The sequence below is a fragment of the Microplitis mediator genome, chromosome 4 (genome assembly GCF_029852145.1).
Source record: "Microplitis mediator isolate UGA2020A chromosome 4, iyMicMedi2.1, whole genome shotgun sequence".
Taxonomy (NCBI): Eukaryota; Metazoa; Arthropoda; class Insecta; order Hymenoptera; family Braconidae; genus Microplitis; species Microplitis mediator.
Genome location: NC_079972.1, coordinates 6,699,059 through 6,718,497, shown reverse-complemented (window position 1 = coordinate 6,718,497; position 19,439 = coordinate 6,699,059). Strand labels below are relative to the sequence as shown.

General features: G+C 34.7%; 1 protein-coding gene across 2 annotated transcripts in view; it reads left to right on the top strand.

The window, feature by feature from the left end:
- LOC130666399 (uncharacterized) overlaps positions 1-19,439 on the top strand; it is a 216,985-nt gene that overhangs the window by 78,856 nt on the left and 118,690 nt on the right. Inside the window, exon 3 of one of the 2 annotated variants that reach the window (XM_057467357.1) lies at positions 8,179-8,390. In XM_057467357.1, the coding sequence (XP_057323340.1) occupies positions 8,179-8,390 (212 nt within the window). Of the gene's footprint in view, positions 1-8,175; positions 8,391-19,439 lie in introns of both variants that reach the window. The other variant, XM_057467356.1, reaches the window with a different exon arrangement.

Sequence of the window (19,439 nt, the reverse complement as noted above, 5' to 3'; positions counted from 1 at the left end):
TGCACTCAAAAATTTCTAGTCGGGAGCACACACACACACACGCTCGAATATCATTCTGAACATACTCAGAATAGCTTCCTAGGACCTCAACACGTCGATATCTGATAAACTCGATTTTCGAAAATCGGGAAGTTAAAAAATCGGTCTATCGATAATATAAAAATTACTTAATATAAAAATATTATGAAATTCAAACGGCAAAAGAAAAAAATATATCAATATGGAGCGTATTTACTTCGATATTTTCAGGTGTATTCTTGTCACGATTGCGGTATTCTGCTCGTATAAAAATTTCATTGGAAGCTCTTTTAGCATACGGTGAGTCGATTGCGATATGCTATAACGATTCTTGTCAGTTGGTTCACGCATATAATTTCTATAATAACGTAATTGTTTTACAAACTCGCATACGCACACAAACACATACTCCCATACACAAATAGCTATAGCAAAATATATGGAATGCCTTACCAGCGGTTGGGCACACATTTTGTGTAATATTGATTTTAAAAAATGTTTTTAATTGGTTATATGAGAAGGAAAATTTATTGGCTAATTAAATCATCGTTTTAATTATAATTTGTGTGACAGCAATATGAATATAAATTTAAATAAAATAGGAGAAAATGATAATATTGTGATAGTAAGAAAATTAAAAATGTAAATATGAAAATAGAGTTAAATGACTTTTATTTTTCACTTGAAGAGAAAGCCAACGCTCCATTAACATTTTTTTATGCCCCGTAGGGTATTATCGTTCATCCATACGATGCGCTTTTCATCCCCTCGCGTTTATTATATTGCTAGCACAGCCTGAAGTTATGTAATAAGTGACTATAGCTGATTGTGCACCACATCGCGAGGAAAAAAAATAAAATAACAAATGACTAAAGCAAAAAATTATTGGGGGCAGAGGAAGATGCTGATAGAGCAAAATAGAACAGAAAAGAAAATAATGTCAAAGAAAAAAAGTCAATTTATCGATCGTTAGTGACCCGCATTTGTGACGTTCCGTGGCTTTTAGACAAAACAAAAACTTTTTTGTTTCTATCTTTGTTTGAAATCGACAAATTTTTTGTAATTTTGCAGTAAAATTTTTGTAATTTTTTTATTTATATACCATGGTAATCTCTTATAGAAAAAAAAATCTGAAAAACGGTTGACCCTGCGGGCCAGCCCCGAAACTTCCCGTGGTTTTCAAGCTCCTGGAGCTCGTAAACATTATTGCCGATACAGGTTCGAGCTCTTTGAGCTCAAAACTACTTTTATATAAATAAGTATTGTTGAGTCTTTCGAGCTCGAAAAAAGTAACGTTTAAATTAATATCCGAGCCTCCGGGAAATTAAGAATAATCAATAAAGTTCGTTTTTGAAAGTTTTGCTCACGTTTATGCTTGATAAATTCAATGTATTTGGACAGAAATTAATTCGAACTACTTGACCGATTATGATGTTTAAGGTAGAATTGAGGTTTAAGTTGCGGAAAAAAAAAAAGAAAATTTCAAGTTGATCCGAAATGTGATTTAATTTGTTAGGGAAATTACTTAGAGGAAGCGTACATGAATTTACTAATGAAAAATCCCGGTGGCTGTTGAACTCGAACCTGCATTCTTCCGATTCAAAGTCTTTGATGCCATCCACTGCGCTGACCCACGTACATGATCGCATAAATGTTAATAGTATATTTGTTATGACACCATAGAATAACTGATGAAGACATAAAAAATTCGTGATGTAATGATCGACCTACTCTTTGTATAAATAAAGGGGGGCAAAACGGGTTACTTAAGGAAATACTAAGTTTTTGGGGACTCAAATATACGTTGAATCTTTTTTTTCTGATATTCGAAGAGTACAGAAAAAAATTAGATAGTTTTTGTAATCAATTTCTATGTATAATCGTAAATAGGATGAACACAATCATTTTTCCTCAAATTGGGTTTTCCCTTTATGGTCCCACATAAAACCCAATGGGAAAAAACTGACTGTATAATTTTTTTTTAAGTTGGGTTTTCCCACTTAGGTCCTACACAAAACTCACTGGGAAAAAGAGACTATTATTTTTTATTTTCACGTTGGGTCTTCCCACTTAGGTCCCACAAAAAACCCAATGGGAAAAAATAACTATTATTTTTCATTTTCACGGTGGGTTTTCCCACTAAGGTCCCTCACAAGCCCCAATAGGATGAAACTTACAATGATTTAATTTATTTTCGAGTAGGATTCCCCTGTTGGGTTTTTATAGGGTTTTATATACGGATTTCCCTATTGGGCATGCCTTATTGGATCCCAATGAGGTCCAGATGCATACTCTGGGTGATTCCACAGTACTTTCTAGTCGGGAAGTGTTTAATTTTTTGCCACAAACTTTAATTATCAATAATAAAAGTTTCAAAATATAGTAAAAAGAAAATTAAATTATTGCCCTATGATGTCACATTATTATTGTATTAATATAAAATTTTATCATTGTTGGCACTGTAAGTATTTAAAATGATGCACTTTCTAACATACCCGATGAAAAAAGATTTTGTCTAATCATATATGATTATATATAATCAGAAGTAATATATATTCATGCATGATTATAAATGGGCTTATATGTAATTATATATAATTATATATGACCCCATACATAATTAGATCTGATCATACCTGGCTGTTATAAGCCCATATATAAGTCTATATATGATCAGATCTGATTATATATGTCTATATATAATTAAATCTGATCAGATCTGATTATCTATGAGTCTATGTATAATTAGATATGATCATACCTGGCTGTTATGACCCCATATATAATCATACATAAGTCTATATATGATCAGATCTCTTAATATATAGGTCTATATATAGTTAGATCTGATCATACCTGGCTGTTATGACCCCATATATAATCATATACAAGTCTATATATGATCAGGTCTGATCATATATGAGTCTATATATAATTAGATATAATCATACCTGGCTGTTATAACTCTAAATATTACCATATATGAGTTTATATATGATCAGATCTGATCATCTATGAGTCTATATATAATTAGATATAATCATATCTAGCTGTTACAACCCCATATATGATCATATATAAGTCTATACATGATTAGATCTAATCAGACATGATTGATACAAACCCATACATAATTAGATATAGGCCTATATATAATTAGATCTGATCAGACGTGACTGATATAAACCTATATGTAGCTATATATGTCTATGTATGATTAAATCTGATCAGATTTCATTGATATGAAACCTATGAATATTTAAATATATATAAATATATTAGACTGGGCCAAAAAAATTGACTATTTTTTTTTTCTTAGCTATATCGAGAATATTATTCAGAATGACAAAAAAAAAAATTCATGAAAGTTTGAGCCCTTAATATTAATTGTAAGAGGTCTATCATCGCTATTTTTAATTTTAATTCATACTTTGATGTTTTAGGTCAGAACTGCTAAAACATTGGAGTAAAAAAAGTTCATTTCCACTTATTCTTATGTAAAATTAAATTCCCTACAAAAAAGGTCTGATTGAAAACTTTCGTCAGACAAGCCCTTTCCGATTTATGAAGCTTAATAAATTGATATGATTTTTCGATTTAACATTTGTACTTTTGAATTTTGTAACTGACGAATCAATAAATATCTAAAAAAAGTCCATTACAGATTTCTGAAGGAAATTTAATGGTCTACAAAAAAGGTCTCCTAACATTTTTTGCTAAATTTACTCCTTCGAAAGTTATTCAAGGTCGAAGTTGAGTCAAAACGACTTTAATAACCTGAATAACTTTCGAAGGAGTGAATTTAGCAAAAAATGTTAAGAGACCTTTATTGTAGAGCATTAAATTTCCTTCAAAAATCTGTCATGGACTTTTTTAGATATTTATTGATTCGTTAGTTACAAAATTCAAAAGTACAAATGTTAAATCGAAAAATCATATCAATTTATTAAGCTTCATAAATCGAAAAGGGCTTGGCTGACGAAAATTTTCAATGAGACCTTTTTTGTAGGGAATTTAATTTTACATAAGAATAAGTGAAAATGAATATTTTTTACTCCAATGTTTTATCAGTTCTGACGTAAAACATCAAATTATGGATTAAAATTAAAAATAGCGATGATAGACCTCTTACAATTAATATTAAGGGCTCAAACTTTCATGAATTTTTTTTTTTGTCATTCTGAATAATATTCTCGATATAGCTGAGAAAAAAAATAGTCAATTTTTTTGGCCCAGTCTAATATATATAACCTGATTAAAAAAAACGATTCGAAACGATTTGCATGTTAAATGCTTATAAGAAGGGCGATTCAAAAGTATTCAAAGTATTCAAAAGCATTAAAAAGTATTTAAAATTTTTTTTTTCTAATCGTTTCAATCATTTCTTTTCATAAGGGTATATATATGACAATTTTTTAATATCGATGTTATTAAATTTTTATTCTGTCAACTATCAATCAAACTTAAATCCCCAATACTTAAAAAATGTTCAAAGGTTTCGGCAGCAATTTAAAAGCATAAAGTATCAATTTGATTATTTGAGTTAAGTAATGCCATAAACGTTTCTTAATTGTAAGTGTATAACAGACTAGAGGATCAGACTACGAACCATCGATAACCAAAGTTAAGCAGCATCGGCGTGGGACATTAATTGGATGGGTGACCTCGTAGTAAAATAATAGTCAATGGTTAATAGTTTTTTAACTTCCCGCTAAGAAAATCGACGATTTTCGAAAAATTGGGAAGTTATTGTTTTCACCCCGATTTCCGAAAGTCGAGTTTTCATCAGATGTCGACGTTTTGAGGTCCTAGGTAGCTATTCTGACTATTTTCAAAATGATGTCCGAGTGTATGTATGTATGTGTGTGTGTGTGTGTGTGTGTGTGTGTGTGTGTGTGTGTGTGTGTGTGTGTGTGTGTGTGTGTGTGTGTGTGTGTGTGTGTGTGTGTGTGTGTGTGTGTGTGTGTGTGTGTGTGTGTGTGTGTGTGTGTGTAAACTCTTTGTAAATTTTAACTAATGAATCGATTCGGATGGTTGAGGTGGCAATCGAAAGAGCTTGTTGGCCCTCAACTTTCCTGAAAATTTCAGATCATTTGATCAAGCAGACTCGAAAATATTGGCGAATTACGAAAAAAAAAATTTTTTTTTTTTAGTTTTTTAGTGATTTCTCAGAAACGACTTAAACGAACGACTTCAAAATCTTATCAGCTCTCGAACTTTAGAAGCCTCGTCGAATGCCACCTCAACCATCTCAATCGGTTAATTTGTTCGAGAGATATCGTTGGCGAAAGAAATATTAAAAAATGGTTTTTTTTTCGAGTATCTTTGAAGTGACTCATCCAATAAATTTCAAAATTTAATCAGCTCTAGAATTCAAGAAAACGCGCCGATTGCCACCTCAAACGTCAAAATCGGTTGATTAGTTCAAAAGATATCGGCGCTGAAAAGTTAAAAAAATAACATTTTATGTTATTTTTTCCAGATAAATCAAAATATAATGTGCTAAAATGTGTCTGAAATCATACCAACTCTTTCTCTTTATGGTTTCTTCCGATCATCAGATAATGTCATATAAATTGTTCCTTAGTTTTAAACATATTGTCAGAAAAAAATTGAAAAACCCAGTCTTTAATGTTTTTCTCGGATATTTCATATATTATTGCTCTGACCTAAGTCAAAACTCATTCAAATCTTGATTTTGATCACTAACATTGATTTCTGCCTCAACACATTTATTTCAGAGAACATAATCGATAATAAAAATTTAAAAGCCGCTTCTTCATTAATGATTTTCAATTCTTAACTTTTCAAACTCTATCATAGAATGTAACTTGTTAGAGCTTGAAAAGCTCATAAAAAAATCGGTCTGTCAGTTGACCCTGCGGGCCAGCCCCAAAACTTCCCGCTGTTTTCGAGCTCGCTGAGCTCGAAAACATTATTGTGAATATATTTTCGAGCTCTTCGAGCTCGCAAATACTTTTGTATGCCATTGTTTTGTAAAAAACCATTTTTTAGCATTTCTTTCTTCCACGATATCTCGCGAACGAATTAACCGATTTTGATGGTTGAGGTAGCAATCGACGCGTTTTATCAAGTTCTAAAGCTGGTCGAATTTTGAAATTGATTTATTCAGCCGTTTTTGAGAAATTTCAAAAAAACCAAGGAAAAAATTTTTTTTGAATTCTTTCGTCAACGGTTTCTCTTGAACGAATAAACCGATTTTGATGGTTGAGGTGGCATTCGACGCGGCTTATAGAGTTTTAGAGCTGATTAGATTTTGGAATCAATCCATCGAGCAAATTGGAAGTTATCCAAATAAAACATTTTTAAAAAAATTTTATTTTTGAAATATCTCTGAACGCACCCTACCGATTAAGTTCAAATTTCTACGGCCTCAAGACATTAACAAGCCGCGTCGAATGACACCTCAACGATCAAAATCGGTTCATCCGTTCAAGAGTTATGAATATTTACATACATACATACGTACGTACGTACATACGTACGTACGTACGTACGTACGTACGTACGTACACACATACATACACTCGGACATCATCGTGAAATTAGTCAGGATAGCTTCCTAGGACCTCGAAACGTCGACATCTGATGGAAATTCGATTTTCGTAAATCGGACCGAAACCAATAACTTCCCGAATTTTTGAAAATTTACAATTTTCTTAGCGGGAAGTTAAAAATGATTCCATGTAATAGCATTTTCGAGCTCGAAGAGCTTGAAAATATATTCACAGTGATGTTTTCAAGCTCCTTGAGCTCGAAAACAGCGGGAAGTTTTGGGGCTGGCCCGCAGGGTCAACCGACGCCCAGATTTTTTTTTTTTTTTATTTAATTTCAACCGACATTGATATTGATAAAGACAATAAATCCTAATTAAACTACTTAATTAATAATTTACAGATATTCTAAATGAGATTCTAAAAATGACTATATTCGTTCATGCATGATTGTATATAATCATATATGATCATCTACAAACAGATCAAGTTATGTATGATCAGACCTGGCCAATTTTTGGATCTGATCATATGTAGACAATTATGCATGATCATATATGATTAGACAAAATCTTTTTTCATCGGGTAGTTTAAAACGTGTGACGAAATTCCCATTCGATAGTTACCGCTCAAATACTTTGTGAATTGACTTGTAAATTGCTAACCACGCGCATGTAACTACTGAATTTAATATCGTTGTCTTCATATATATTTTTACAATCAACTTGTTATTCTTGACTCGACTTTTGTATGGCATGAAATGTCTACATCCCATCAGGATTATAATTAAATGTGTAGAATAGTCTAAGTACCAATCAACGTTAATCCAATTAACTATACGTCAGAATTCATATAATTAAACTAATATCATTATCCGTCATTATATTTTTCACTGTCAATTTTCGTACAGCCAATTGAAAAATTTTTTTTGTTTTCACATTTAATCAGCAGAAAAGAGAGGGAGGAAAAGGGAGATTATGTTAGCTTGACGCTTGACAATGTAACGAAGAGGTCGAATATCGATTCCTTTCTTACCGAAATTCTCCCAGGACTCATTCTCTTTTGTTCTTCTTTTTCCATCCACCTTACTGTTACTCTACACATTTGAAGGCTATACTACATATATTATTTTACTGTTCTTTCAACGGAAACAAGACCTCTGGTTTTCACGCTGACCTCATTCGCTTACTCGACTTCACGAAATGAACGTCTCTGGAAATTACTGACGGTTTAATTTCTTAACAAGTTTAAAACAAGCTGTACTGAAAAAATAGAGAAATAAAAAGAAAAGTAAAGAGTTCAGAAGTTTGAAATATAAAAAAATTAAATAGAAAACGATTGAAGAGCAAACGTGCTTGGGGGACAGCGGCTTTCAGCATCACGTTCCATGTGGTGCTCGTTGCATCATGTCGGTCTTATTACTTGGGTATACGTGCATGCATCGTCACGCTTCGAATTACACGACATTCCGACACTTTACTTTTCTCTCCACAATACAATGAAACGCTACTATACTTCATTCAATTTATTTTCAATGGATCTCATTATTTGTTTTTAAATTTACATTATTGCTTATCCTGAATTTTTCCAAACTAAATGGCAATTAATTTTTATTTTATTTATTTTTTTTCTTTCTTTGTAGCAGAACGAGATCACTGCAATAAAACTGTCGATATATATGAAGACGTTTCCAGTCCAGCTGTTACTTCAGGGACTTGGGGTAAACCTTTAACTTGCTGGTATCGGTTTCGAGCTTTTCGTGGTACTCCTCGAGATTGGATCCTTCGAGTACGGTTCAAAAAATTCAAAGTTGGAGTTCTTGCCAATGCGACGCATTGTCTCGGAGGTTTTTTACAAGTAAGTATACAGAACTAACATAGTTCATATTGTTTTTTTTTTTATTCATAATTTTATAGGTAGATTTTTTTAAAAATCTAATTATTGTATTTGTTCTCATGGTCGATTTTTCAAGGAATTTTGTCATAGCCTATCATAATTAGTTGAGTAGAGTTCAAAAATTTATATATGTATATTTATAAATAAATATATATTAGGGTGGCCCAAAAAAACCGACTGTTATTTTTTTTTTCAAGTCTCTTATGAAAATTTGTTGGTTTGAGATGTTTTAAGAGGCCACTCCAAAAATCAGCTCGAATAAAAATTTTCAAGAGGTCGCTCACGAATTTTGAAAATATTAAAAATGATTGGAATTTCGATTTTTTGTATCTAAATTTTTTCTTCCTCATGGCAGCAATAATTTATATCTATAAAATGATGACTATGCTGAAAATTTCAGCCCAATATTTAAATATTGAAACGGCGCTCAAGAATTTTGAATATTAACTGGTAATATGTAACTAATACTTTGAATTAGTTTTTGTATTTTTTTATAACTTAATTATTGTCATTTCACTTAAATATAACTTTTGCATAACCGAAAATATACAGGACAGTATTAAACAATGATATTGGGTAAGTTTCGAATAAGCAAAAAAACCTAAAAATTAAATTAAAAAATAAAAAAGTATGTACATAACTTATTATTTATATTTCTCGGGTTGTATTGTTATTCATTATGATACGAATTGATGGTGAAAAAATTGAGAAGATTTATTATTAATATCCAAGGGTCGCTCGAAAACATCCAAGAGACAGTACTCGGAAACATTAAAAATTCTTGAGCGACGTTTAAATATTTTAATTTTGGGCTGAAATTTTCAGCGTAGTCATGATTTCATAAATATAAACTATAGCTGCCACGAGAAAGAAGAAATTTAGAACAAAAAAATCCGAATTTTGATCACATTTGATATTTTCAAAATTCGTGAGCAACCTCTTGAAAATTTTCTATCGAGCTGATTTTTGGATAGGCTTCTTTAAACATCTTGAATCAACAAATTTTTATAAGGGACTCAAAAAAAAAAAAATAGTCGGTGTTTTTGGGCCACCTTAATATATATATATATGTGAGATAGAACCGACTTTTGAGGACACGATTGCGTCTACAATTCTTATCCGATCCTAATGAAATTTTCAACGGATATTTTATGGGCGATTATCACGGTTAAATTCAAAGATGGGCTAAATCGCTCGATTAGTTTAGAAGTAATGGCTGTTTGATATTTCCACGATTTTTCGAAAAAATCAGTTTTTATCCACTTTCAAGTTCATATAATTTTGAAACTAATACTCATAGACAATACTCGTCAAAAGTATCTGAAAGCTTGTCTAATAAGCTTTTAATTATGACCTTAACTTTTATGTTTTGGCCATTTCTTCCAATAATTTGATAGCCTTGAAAATTCTAATGGAACCAAAAAATGTATCTAATGGAACCAATATAACAAGTTTACAACGAAACCAGACGTTGAATAATCATAATAGTAAATATAATAATAACAATGTTAACATTATTTTAGATCTGAGGGTGCGGGTTCGAATCCCACTCAGACCCATTATTTATTTATTTTTTTTTTTTTAATAATATTACTATTAATAACAATAACAATAAAAATAATAATTATTTATTATAAAAAAAAAATAAAGAAACTAAAAACACTTCAACACGTTAGAAGCAACACCACTGTTATAATTATAAAATCATAATTATTACCAAATTATAAATACATGATAAAATAATTAAATTTGACTCAAATACAAAAAAAATTTTTTACGTAGAATTTTTTACGCAGAACTTTTTTTTTTCTGAAGTTCAAGGAACTTTTGGAGGTAGGCTGTGAAAGAGACAGAATATCTAGTAGATTCTATGGATAACTACACCTATGCTATTAACCAAATTAAGATTACCGTAGAAAGAAATAATCGACGAAAAATCGCAACCCCCGGGATTCGAACCTATCACCTAACGCTCGCCAGCCTTATGCGCTCACTGCAACGCTACGCAACCGATATGCAACCGAGAACTTTAGTAAGTTCACATAACCGAGTTATAAGCCACGCCTCTACAATTAACAGTCCATTGGGTTGAATATTTAAGGGAGAGGAGATAAAATCTCACGATCACATGTGAAATTATTATGTACACACTGTAAATAAGCGGGAGTGAATTTAGAGTGAATTTTCACTCCCATCACTCGGAGTATGAGATGTGCAAAAAAAAAATTAAATTAATAACATAAAAGGTAAATAGGAAAATTAATAATTTAAAAAAAAAAACAAATTAATCGTGGGACATAATGCGGCGCTTTTATTTATTACCGTTTCCAAATTAAAAATTACGGAAAAATTTATTTATTTTGGGGTTAGACTTCATAAAATTTTCCGAAAACCGAATAACATTTACAGTAGACTACGTTAAATTTGTTGAAAAAAAGTTAAAAATTATCTCACTTACCGACAAATGATTAGGTCGTGCCATTCGTCCCACGATTACAGTGAATTTAACGATAATTTTAAAAAAAAATTTCTTTCCGTGTATAGTATCCACGAATATTATCACGATTATTGAATTGGGAAGAATCTTATACAATAATATTATTAATATTAGTAATAACGAGCAACCCGCAGTCACTACGTGACTGCCCAAATATCGCTACTAAATTTATGAAAGACGTAGAAAAAAAAGATTTCTTGCTGCAAAAAATTTTAATTTGCACCAAGATATTTTATGGATTATTAATTAAATACAAAAATTGTCTTGGGGAGAAAAAAGATTTTTTTGGTCAAGAAATAATTCTTTGCACCAAGTAATTTTTTCTAGTTTAAATAAATTTTTGTTTCCAATTCATAATGCAAAAAATTTTTTGGGGCAAGTAAAAATTTTCTTTAGGCGAGTAAACATTTTTTGTGTCAATGAATCCTTTTTTTTTCTATGCACACTTTTTTGGCTTTGAGAAGCTTGCTATAAAACCAAAAGGGAGTATAAAAATCTTTCATTTTAGAATAAGTAACGCGATATAAATAATATAGCTATATATTCAATGACATTCAGTGATATTTAGTGACAGAATAAATACGATCGTCTTTTATCTCGCGTTATTTAAATGTAATTCGAATGATATAGATAAATCTATCTATCTCAATGCTTGGCAATTAAAAAGAGTTTAAACTATGAAAAGGCACAAATTCAAGTCAATACCTATCTAATGATACCAATTTCAATAACATTAACTAATTCTATCATATAGATACGGCGGGAACAAAATTTTCCTTATTCCCTTAATAATATAGATTATATAGTATATATAGTAAAATCACACAAAAAAAAAAAAAAAAAAAAAAAAAAAAAATATAGATTATAATTACAATTGTTTTATTAATATTATAATACCTTATTATTATTTTAATATATTATAAATTAATAGTTTATTAATCATTACGATTATGATGATTATTATCATTATTATTATTATTATTATTATTATTAAAAAAAAATGACTCCAAGTGAGACTCGAACCCGCGTCCGTAGATTTCAAAGACTATTTGCACAATCATTATTATTATCCCTATGTTAGAAATAACTACTCAGGTATTGTTTAATTATTTTTTATTGATACAAAAGAAAAATAAGTATATTAATTAATATCAAATTAGCTACACACTGAATTTAAACTACACAAACAATATTAAATGATGTTAAATTGACAGAAATATAATGTTAAATTATTAGCAATATAATGACTCTAAATCTGGACAATCGACACTTGATGGTGAAGAATTTCGGCTCGACTAACTATAACAGTAAAATTATTAGTTACATCCAGTACTCTCAGTACTCAGTATACTCCTACTACTTCATTAAGGGTCAAGGGGTAGTGGAAGGTAACATTACCAGGTATACTGAATACAGGACTTAACAGTGAACTGTATACTATACAAACATGTATACATGTATAGGTATACTAAATACAGTGACGTTGTACTGTGCAAATTTTCTCTAAAATAAATCTAAATCTTAATTCTAACACCCTACTATAATAATAATAATAATAATAATAATAATAATAATAATAATAATAATAATCTTTATTTAGCCTTTGGCTATTATCAGTCATTTACAAATTTATCACAGATATTTTACAATCACAAATGATAAGTAAATTTTACAAATTTAAGGGTCAGTAATTATTCCTTATAAATTCTTTCAACTCTCTTCTAAAATAATTTAATCTATTTTCATTCCTTATATTATCTGGCAAGGTGTTATACCATTTGTAACCTTTATATGTTAGACACTTTTCAGTAGTGTGAGTCTTTGTATTTTTTATCAATATTTTAGAGCTAGATCTAGTATAATAATGATGAGTATCTTCCATTCTTATAATTTTTTCCGCTAAAGTTTTAGGTTTCCTATACAACGCTAATTTGTGTATAAAAATACAGGTGTTAAAAACAATTCTTTGTCTTATACTCATCCATCCTACTGTTTCAAGCATATCAATCACGCGAGTGTATTTGTTAACTCCTAATACGAGTCTCAAGGCTCTATTTTGGACTTTTTGAAGTCTGTCCATATCACCCAATGAAAAATTCATCATCACACTACTACAGTAATCAATATAAGGAGCTATTATAGTTTTATTGTTGCGTAATCACAACTACATTCAAATTTGAATGTAGTTGAACTTCCGGCAAATAGAGGCAGCACCTACTGGGGCCTAGTGTCCATCTATGAGAACTTGACTTGCACTGTGCGACGCATGCGCATGAATTTATCCTGCCTCGTGGCAAGAAGACCGACGCCATTATCCTATTCGTTTATACAATTTCAAGTGTCACCACGTGTTTTGTATAATCTTTCAAAATTGCGCTCATCTCGAGTATCTAATTAAAAGTAATCAATTAACTGCATTCAGAGTTCATTACTCTATATAAAAATATAATTATTTTTATAATCGCGAGCTCCAGAGCTCATAAAATAATTAATAAATAACATCAAGAAATCCAGTGCTCTACAACCTGTTCCTGACGAGGTTATATCATCGAGAAAGCAACAGGTGCATTATTTATTAAACATTTACTTGCTATCAGTGCTCAATTAATTTAAAAGACTCAGTTTTACGATTTATTTAATTATCATTATGCTCAATTTCTTAATTAATATAAAAGTTATGTTTCGCTCAGTAGCCTCTGCTATCATGCTACCACGTGTTCAACAGATAAATTAAATTCAGTGTAATTTATCATGAGCTCATTAAATTTAATTCAATTAAGTGATCATCACTATTAAAACTCAATAACAAAAATATTTATGTATTCAGTGCTATTAAAAATAGTAATTAATGTGTTCACTTCGCTCAGTAACCTCTGACATCATGTTACTTATTATCATGACATTTTTGCATTCAACTCAGTGTTCAATTAAACTCAACTTGATTATTTTTAATTCATTATTTACTCGAGCTCAACTCAATAATTTGTATTCAATTATTCACGTATTCATGAGCTCAGACAATTAACAGTATTTATAAATTAAATAAACTATTTAATTTGCAACCCAGTGATATTTTGTGCTGTGACAAATAAAAATATTGTTATATTTTTAAATATGCGTATTTTTCAAACATCCCAACCACCAACCAGTCCTGGCATGTCTTTATTTAATTAATATTACAACATTTTATGGTCCTTCGAGCCGGATGGTTGGTTGGTTGTGTCGGTAGCATCATCATTGGGCAGCTGTACTCATATAACCCCATTCACAGGTCAAGGAGCTCACTATGGGGGATGAAGAGAAGAAGAAGGGTCTTCCAAAGGACCAGGAGCACTCAGAGGTCCCTGAAGGTACCCCCACGGACCCACACCTCTTTCCAGTGATCAAAATCGTCGACACTCAAGTCCTCAGCGACTCAAGCGCTACCGAGACTGTGAACCCCGGCGAGGGAGATCAGTCTAGGCAGAAACTCAAACGCACTCCCAGGAAATCGACGATTTCCCCAGGACTCGAGCTGAAAGTTATCAGCCAGCACTCACGGCTTAGAGTCTTCTCAGACTGGGAAACTCTGGCTGCTATGCTCACCGTTGCCGACGGACTAGCTCAACTCAAGTCTCGACTTGAATTACTCGAGGGTGAATGGCACCAATTCAACCTCACTCACGACTCACTAGCACTCACCTGCACCAAGGAGTTCTTGGAGAGCTCATATGTCAAGGACGGAGTATACGATTTGGTGTATCGGTCGTATATCAACGCCAAGGGCAAACTCATCGCACTCATCAACTCAATACCAGTTCCAGCTGTTGCTCCAACTGTAATACACTCAACCCGGGCTCCAACTCATTTGCCAGCACTCGCAATTCCCAAGTTCGATGGGCGTTACGAGAACTGGCCGGAATTCAGGGACTCATTCACCTCAATGGTGATAAATGCTCAAGAACTTGCTCCAGTTCAACGTCTTCAGTACCTGAAGAGCTGTCTGCAAGGACAAGCCGCACTCAGCCTCGCCAGTGTACAAATGTGCGACGACCAATTTGTACCTGCGTGGAATCAGCTCAAGGAGAGATATGACAACCCTCGCCTACTCATCGGTGCTCAACTGGACAAGCTCCTTAACATGCATGCACTCACTTCACGCTCATCTGAGCAGCTCAATTACCTTCTGAACACCGTTTCAGAGGTAATCAACGCACTCAACGCACTCGGGGTACAATTGAACTCAGATATGAATCCGCTGCTTACGCAGTTGATTATATCTAAACTGGACTCACACAACCGGGAGCTCTGGGAGAACAAAATGGGTGCTTCGACTGAATACCCATCACTCAAAGTGCTCAATGACTTTCTAGTCAGTCGTGCTCGTGCTCAAGAACGGGTGGAACAGGCATCCAAACCACCACGTTCATCTGGAAAACCAGCGTCATACTCTGCTGCTGCTGTTTCCAACTCGCACTCATCGGAAACTAAATCTCCAGCCACGAACTCATCTACTGCACTCAAGAAGCCTCCCAAGAAGGTATTCCCTCCTGCACAATATCCCTGTGATTTGTGTAAAGGAGATCACTTTATTGTGAGATGCACTCAATTCTTGGGACTCACAAAGGCCCAACGCACTCAAGTCGTTGTGGAAAAGCGACTTTGTGAAAATTGTTTTGGCCATCATCTACCGGATGCGTGCAATTCAAAATTCACATGCAGGGTGTGTGAACAAAAACATCACACCATGATACACCCGGGACTCAACAGCACTCAAAAACCATCTAGCTCAGCCGCTAAAGGCACTCAATAAAGACGTCTGCTTCCACATGACGACTCGAGCGACGCTCAACTGAACTCAATTGCACTCAACACGTCCGGCATTCATCATACTAGTACTCATCGCCCAGCAATCTTACTCGCAACATGCCTAGTGGACTTGATCACCAAGTTAAGTACTCATCCAGTACGCATATTGCTGGATCCAGGGTCTGAATTATCGTTTGTTTCAGATTCCTTTGTCAATTCACTCAAACTTAAACGCACTCACTCATCTATCCAGATTATTGGTATTGGTGTTGCCAATGCTGGTAGAACTAAAGGTCAAGTCGCACTCAAGCTTTCATCTAAGCATTCAAACGACTCAGTCATCATCAGTGCTCATATACTAGGTGGTCTCACTACTCAACTACCATCTGTTGCACTCAACACACTCAACTGGGACCAATACAAACAACTACAATTGGCAGATCCAGCGTTCATGAGACCAGGACCAATTGATATCATCATTGGTGCCGATCATTATGGTCTTATCATTAAAGATGCACTCATTAAAAGGTCTGAAGGCCTGCCAATCGCTCAAGATACCATCTTCGGATGGATATTACTTGGTCCAGTTACTCAACGCACTCATCGACCATCTATTACTTATCATGCTGCTGTCGAGCAGTCAACTCAACAACTTCAAGACCTGCTATCACGCTTCTGGACTCAAGAAGAAATTCCAGTCAGCAAAATCAAGGAACTCAACCCAGATGAGGAGGCGTGTGAAGCGCATTTTCAACAAACTCATCGACGAGACAGTTCAGGACGATACATAGTTCGACTGCCAATCAAATCGTCACCTCAACAGCTGGGAAATTCGTACTCAGCAGCATACCGCTGTCTTATTCATCTCAAACGTCGTTTAGATCATGACGATCGTTTGAAAGCACTCTACCTTGATTTTCTGAAGGAATACGAAGAACTCAACCACATGGTGGAATCAACTCAATCAACAACAAGTGAACCAGACTACTATCTCCCTCATCATGGAGTCTTACGGGAAAGCAGCATCACAACCAAGCTGCGAGTAGTTTTCAACGGTTCCAAAACCACCAGCTCAGGTCTTTCACTCAACGATGTGCTTCACACCGGTCCAAAACTGCAACTAGACATCTTCGACGTACTCATAGGAGTTCGCACTCATAAGCTCATCTTCATAACAGATATCACGAAGATGTTTAGACAGATTTTGGTCGACGAACGCGATCAATCACTTCAACAAATACTCTGGTTCAACCAACAAGGCCAAATAACTCCATATAAACTCACCACGGTCACTTACGGGACCAGACCAGCTCCATATTTGGCCGTTCGTGCTCTACTTCAATTGGTTGAAGACGAAGGACATCGATTTCCTCTTGCGATAATTCCACTCACCCACGGAAGATATGTTGACGATATCTTTGGTGGTGCCGATGACTTGGACTCATTACAACAAGTTGCTGATCAACTTGAAGCACTCTGCAAGGCGGGCGGATTCCCTCTTGCTAAATGGGCAAGCAATCATCCAAAATTACAACAACTCAATCATGTGGAAGCGATCAAAAATCATAAATTCGAGGATCCAGACTCCAGCACCAAGATTCTGGGCATGTACTGGTCCTCACACTCAGATCAGTTCTTTTTTACGTACTCACCACCATGCTCAACTCCAAAATTTACAAAAAGGATCATTTTATCAGAGATTGCTCAAATCTTTGATCCTCTTGGATTTCTCGCACCACTCATCATTCGAGCCAAGGTATTCATGCAGGAGCTTTGGCTCGAAAAGCTCAGCTGGGACACTCCATTGGCAGCCAATCAACGGCATAAATGGAGAAACTTCAAAAATGAACTCAAATTTATCTCTGAAATCAAAATTCCAAGATGGATCCACTCATCCACGTGCTCAACCACCGAAATCCATGGATTCTCGGACGCCTCTCAATTGGCAATGGCAGCTGCCGTGTTCATCAAAGTCCACACACCTGCTCATGGAGTCAAAGTTACGCTGCTCTGCTCCAAAACCAAGGTAGCTCCGTTAAAACGACTAACGATACCAAGGTTAGAACTCACCGCAGCTCACATGTTGGCAAAACTCACAAAACACTGCCAGAGCACTCTCAATCTCACTCAATCGCCAATATACTTGTGGACGGACTCAACAATTACACTCACGTGGATTAAATCTCATCCGTCTCGCTGGAAGGAGTTTGTTCGAAATAGGGTGTCACATATTCAAGATCTACTTCCAGATGGCCACTGGAATTTCATTCCGGGCACACAAAATCCAGCAGACTGCGCAACACGAGGGTTGACACCTACTCAACTCCGTGATCATCAACTATGGTGGACTGGCCCACCATGGTTGCTCAAGAGTTCATCGTCCTGGCCTAAATGTCCATCAATCGATGATACAGGAGCTCAAGCAGAAGAACGGCCTGGACTGGCCCTGTTCTCATCGAATTCATCGCTAAAATCAAATTGGCCTATCATGGAACGGCCAATACCACTCCTACGCATGTTACGAGCTACTGCAATCTGCTTTAGACTTCGTGACATGATCAAGAAATCACCAAACTCATCACTCAAGACTCCAATTACTTCTGACGAAGTAATTTCTGCACTCAACTTCTGTATCAAAGAAACTCAACGCATTCACTTTTCAAACGAGATCAACATGCACTCCAAACACGCACCATGGCCTAATGGTCATCCATTTGCTCGATTGGTTGCATTCATTGACACCGACGGCATCATTCGAGTAGGTGGACGGTTGGAAAATTCTTCAAATCAAGACCAAAGCAAGCATCCTGCTATTCTACCACGGAATGCGGCACTCACAAAACTCATCATCTCTGATGCTCATCAGCGTACCATGCATGGTGGTACTCAACTTACTCTTGCATTCATACGACAAAAGTACTGGATCATTGGCGGTAGACAACCAGTACGCTCAATTATACTCAAATGTATAAAATGCGCACGACATCGTGCTGATAGAGCTCAACAACTCATGGGTCAGCTACCAGTATCACGAGTTACTCCATCATCTGCATTCACTCACACTGGAGTTGACTATGCTGGCCCAATAACACTCAAAAATTGGAGACGCAGAGGAGCAAAAACATACAAAGGCTGGATTTGTGTTTTTGTCTGCCTTTCTACGTCCGCAGTACATCTAGAGGTAGTCAGCGACTACAGCTCTAGTGGGTTCATCGCAGCACTCCGCAGATTTATCAGCCGACGAGGCATCTGCACAGCACTCTACAGCGATTGTGGAACGACGTTCAAAGGCGCTGAAACTGATCTCAACCGTCTGTTCACTCAAGGAACTCAAGAGTCAAGAGAAATACTGGATCACATCACTGTGAACAGTATTGCCTGGCATTTCAATCCACCAGCAGCTCCACACATGGGTGGAAAGTGGGAAGCTGCTGTCAAATCACTCAAGCATCATCTTACTCGATCAGTGGGAGAGTCTTCATTTACGTTTGAAGAATTTACGACTCTTCTTACGCAAATTGAAGCTATATTGAATTCAAGACCATTGGAGCCACTCACGGAAGATCCAGATGATATGGATGCACTCACTCCTGGTCACTTCTTAATTGGACGAGCACTCAACATGATTCCTGAACCAGCACTCATCGATACAAATAGTTCTCGATTGTCTAGATGGCAATTTTTACAACAACGTGTTCAACAGTTCTGGAATCATTGGTCTACAA